At 34.6% G+C, this 5135-nt stretch overlaps 1 protein-coding gene across 1 annotated transcript; it reads right to left on the bottom strand.

Annotated features, from left to right (window-relative positions):
- Nucleotides 1-578: 578 nt before the first annotated feature.
- LOC126696658 (cation/H(+) antiporter 15-like) lies at nt 579-4479 on the bottom strand. Its single transcript, XM_050393345.1, has 4 exons — nt 4234-4479; nt 2658-3656; nt 1027-1808; nt 579-936 (listed from the first exon to the last, which is right to left on the bottom strand). The coding sequence occupies exons 1-4, from the start codon at nt 4477-4479 to the stop codon at nt 579-581; spliced, it is 2385 nt and encodes a 794-aa protein (XP_050249302.1).
- Nucleotides 4480-5135: the final 656 nt, after the last annotated feature.

The raw sequence follows: 5135 nt of genomic DNA, 5'->3' as shown, positions 1-5135 counted from the left end.
TATATATGACTCATTTAGTCGTGTATATTGCATATGTCAATAACATATATAATCTTTTTATTAGTATTATTAAACCCAAAACTCTAAACATATTTGTAGTTAAATTTTGTAATAATAATAATAATAATAATAATAATAAGATCAAAGAATTAATAAAGATCTAAGGATGAAAAAATAAAACAAAATTTGTACCGTTCAAGAATGTATCCTAGGGTACATTCTTGAACGGTACAAATTTTGTTTAGGCCTATACGTTCAAAAACCTCAAACTCACTCCCTTAATTTTATATTATGCACAACAACAAACTTTATTTACATTTCAAACACATAAAAATCTTAACTATAGAGATCAATTTAATTACTACTTATGATTATCATTATGCTATTATCAAATTTTGTATATCAAATGATTGATACCTCCTTATGTTTTTAACAAAAAATATCAAATTTTTCATCCTCATTGTAACTATCAAATTATCAACAAATTAAAAAAAAAAAAAAAAAAAAAAAAGGTCTTTTCTCTGTTGATTATCAAAAGGAAAAGAAAGGAAAAAAGAAAAAGAAAAAAGGTTAGTTTACTACTTATGAACTGGTCGTCCACAACGGTGCAACACCAACAAAGACAGCCAACCCTCAAACAACTCCGAGGAAACAAGTGCATCACCAATCATTCCCAAGTGCTCAATATTCTTTGAATTAAGTTGTGGCATTTCAATGTCGTTTAGCTCCATAGCTTGGTGTCTGCTCCTCCCCACCATCACAAGGTCATAATTGCTCTCCAATGATTGAATTGCATCCATAACTTGTGCACTGCAATCCGCCACAACCTCCCTACACACCACACATGCATTACCCATGTTCTTGATTTTGAACTCATCGTACAAAGCCTCGTCCATCAGCTCCTCCTCCTCCTCCTCCTCCTCCTCCCCCTCTTTGCTTTTGCCCTTACATTTGCACCTGTGTTTACAGTTGTCTCTACCCTTGTATTTGTTTGTGCTGTCAAACTCACCCCCTTTCTTGCAATGCAAGGTAATACGCAAAACACAGAGACTCACTTCTGCATGCCCAGACATGCGTGCCGCAAGAGCAAGGGCTTCACGGTCATCCTCTCCACCGATGAAAATCACCGCAACATTGTAAGAAAAATGACTGGAGTTCATGCGACGTGTGCCCCTATCAACAAGCATTCCCACAGTACATGGTGCATATCTTTGTAACTTAGCATTGAAACCTCGAATGGATGTGGCAACAAGGCTTCCTTCGATATGTTTTTGGTTTTCATGGTAAGGAATGATGATGAGAGGGGTTAGTTTTTCTAGAGCTAACCTACAAATATTTTCATGCATGCCTATGTAGGGTGCGATCATAGTGAAAGCTTGGACAATGACTGGACCATTGGAATTCCTGGAATAGTTTTCAAAGGCACGCAAAATGTGATTAGAGCTAGGAGAGTTGCTGAGCTTAAAAATCCTTTTTTGCTTAGCATTGAAAGGGATGAGTGCTGGAACAGAACTGCCCTTGAGGTCCACTAGGTGGATTACATAGGCACAAATGGGGCTTATTTCAGTTGGGTTAGATGCTTCGAGGAGGCTAATGATGCTGTTTACATTTTCTTCATTGTGGAGACACGTAATCACACGAAATTCAGATGCGCCAGGTGTGGTTTGGATTGTCTTCAACCGTGTTTGCTTGTGAGATGAAGCCAGTCTTACCCTTGGCTTGTATAGCATGCCTGTGAATGGAGCTATAATTGCAGTCATAGCCAGCGAGGAGAACATCAATACAGCAAAAGTTTGCTCATCTATATACTGCAACATTAGGAACACAAGTTAGGTAATGCACAATAAAAATGAGCTAAACTTTATCTTAATCAAAAGGCGGAGAGGGGTATTCACAATAATAATAAAAAGGTAAGTAAATACTCAAGTTAATTATCACAAATCCTTATTGCAAAATTTATGATAATGACTCAATAACATAATATATAAAAAAATATCTTATTTACCTTTTTTGTGATTTTTCATACAAATACTTTGTAAGTTTAATGTAGTAAATGTGTAATATCCCTAGCATTATTTTAAAATAGTGAATTCTAGTTAGTTTAATTGATAAAGTTTTTTATCGTCAAATAAGAAATTAATTTGATGTTTAACTCCAACTACATTAAAAACCAATTTGTATATTGGTTTAATGATAAATAACAATTATTATGGAGCAAACATCATAGTTAAAATTTTATCATATTTAATATTTAAAAAAACATTACTTTAAAAAAGAAAATGTAGTAAAATTTAACATCGATCTATTTCATGATTTAAATTAAATATTATAAATATAAAGTGTAATGTCGTATCATACATGACTTTTTAAAAATAAAATTTGACTCTATGAATTGACTATTTCCATTTTAATATGAAAAATGTTAAATGTTAAATCCACTACCAATTTACCAAAAAAGGCTTACACAAATTGACAAGGCAACTAATATAATTGATGTTATCTCAACTATATAATAAATAAATGTATGGATTATGTTTCAGTGATTCGTATAATATCGATTTGTTAATTGTAATAATTTTGTAATAATATTAACATCATTTGTTTTTCAATTATAAAGACTCATTACATATATAGAGATTAAAGAAATAAAGAGTCACCTTAATCCTCTTCCATCGAAAATAAATGACAATCTCAATGATGCCCTTGTTATTCATAATGAGGCCAAGCAAGAAAGCAGTTCTGGGCCTCAACTTGAATGATAGTGAAGCCAGAAAAACTCCCAAAAACTTGGCAAAGTAACCAGCAAATAGGATGGCCATAAATGTGAAAGCGGTCCTCAAGTCACCCATGGCACGCACATCTAATTCATAGCCAACGCGGACAAAGAGCAATGGCAGAAGAAACTCTGAGACAAAACACTCTCCCTTCTCTACTAAAATTGAACCAAGAGGTGGTCCATCCGGTACGATAAAGCCTAGAATGATAGGCCCGTAGAGAATGGAACTGCCCAAGAAGTCAGTGGTAAATCCCATGAATAAAGCTCCAAGTAGTATTAGTACAACATAGGTTTCATCTATCAATTTCCCTTCTGGTGTTTTCTTGATGATTGAAACTAATGCCGGGCGTATTCCATAGATGGAGATAAGTACCAAAATGAATGTGGAAACAAATGCCTCAATTGCTTGCTCCAAGTTTGCTTGCTTAAAGATTGCAACTAGTAACACGAAGAACCATTGCATCAAATCACTAACTATTGTTGCAGACAAGGAAAGATGGCCCAATTCCGAAGTCAGAATATTGAGTTCATCTAAGGAATAAGCAACTACAGGGAAGAATGTTAAGGATACAAATGAGGCAATAAAGAAAGGAACGATTTTTATTTGTAACGCAGGTGGAAGGTAATCGATATACATGTAAAAGAGGGATAAGAGAGTGATCCAAGGAAAAATGGTGCCTGAAAAACCAATCACCCATGAGTTCCTTCCGGCCCTGGTGATCAAGCTCTTGTAATCTACTTTCACTGAAACAAAGAAGAGAGCAAACATTGCACCTAATGTAGAAAATGAATTGAACACCCCCATCTCAGTTGGTGGGAACATTTTTTCCCTGAATTTCATGCTCTCCCCGAAAAAACTTGGTCCTAAAAGAATGCCACCCTGTTAAGAAGATAAACAAAGCAGATGTATCACATTATTTTTTCACTTGAACACAGTTTAATCTAACTAGTACTATTTACAATAAGGGGCCAAAAAAAAAAAAAAGGACAAACTAAGCTAATTACCCTCAAGAAACTCGAATCATATTAAGGATTGTCATATGTAAGAATGAATCAGATTAATCATCGGAAAAAGGAATGTAATCTTAATTGTGACTTTACTATATGTATACATACATCTTCAAACTCAAGTTTCTCTTGCAATGGTAAGATCTTTTAATTCTCTATTAAACCCCATACAAAAAGAGTTGCGAAGGAAATGCTTTAACTTATTATGGTAGTCTGTAAAAAACAAAAAATTGATATCCTGCAAGAAGCATTACGTACAGCGGAGCTAGACCAAAAGCAAGAAGAATATGACAAGTGCATGACAGGACAAATAGTTTAATTGCCATTTTCACAAATCTTGTGCACAACTTTCATGCGCATAAGGATGTGACTGTAAGGGGCTGCATCAACCTCGTTGAAATAGATTGTGTAAGCAACAAGAATTTCAAGAAGCATGCATGCAGACATACCAGGACACTGCAGAGAAATTTGGATTGTCTCATAGGCCTAAGAATCATGTAAACAACCCGGGACACAATAGTCCCCGCGATAGCTTGGAGTATGAAAACAGGAAAGATGGAATTTAGGGGATTATCTCCCGACCAAATGCCTCTGGACGTAATAGGTAATGGAGATCCACAAATAAAGTAATCATCAGCTCCCCAGGTTTTCCTTATGATCACGCTGCTCATATTTCTTGGGTCCATTTGATTCATTCTGCTCACGTTAATCAATATGAGCAAAATGGATATATGTGTGCTACCAGGAAAGTTACTGAATCTCTTAGCCTAATGATCCAACCACTTTAGTTCTTGGCATTTTTTATTCAAGATTAATAAGGAAAGTACAAAGAAGATGACAGAGGTTTCATATTTTACTAGTTCTTGGCAGTTTTGACGGTTTGTTTAGCCAGTAAGCCATGCTGTTGAAGTTGTTGACAGAAACATTGAGTTGTTAAGAGACAAAAACAGCAGATCTAGAATTTCATCTAGGCATGTCTTTTACACTCACCTTGAGTTGATCTATAGACTGTTTAGAAGTAAAACTGAAATTTAAACTGCTGAATCTATGTATACTCCACATGGCCATGGCCAAATCATATAGTTGATGAGCCACCATGGCAATATGTACTTACCAGCTCAGTAATTAATTTTGAGGAAAGGAAGGGTCTTGTTGGAAAAGGTTATTTCTAATTGTGGAACATCTAATTCGGAAGGGATAACCAATTTTATTTTCTTCTCTTAATCCAAGATCACTTATTATTTTAGTCATAAAGTTTAGAACTTTAAATTAGAAATGTTATAATTCTTATTATTTATTTGGCTAAAATGCAAATTGCATAATCTAAGTTTGATTGAAATTCATTTCAATC

This window comes from Quercus robur, chromosome 8 (assembly GCF_932294415.1).
Source record: "Quercus robur chromosome 8, dhQueRobu3.1, whole genome shotgun sequence".
Classification (NCBI taxonomy): domain Eukaryota; kingdom Viridiplantae; phylum Streptophyta; class Magnoliopsida; order Fagales; family Fagaceae; genus Quercus; species Quercus robur.
The sequence above is the reverse complement of the archived record's forward strand: the minus strand, read 5'-3'. Positions and strand labels throughout refer to the sequence as shown.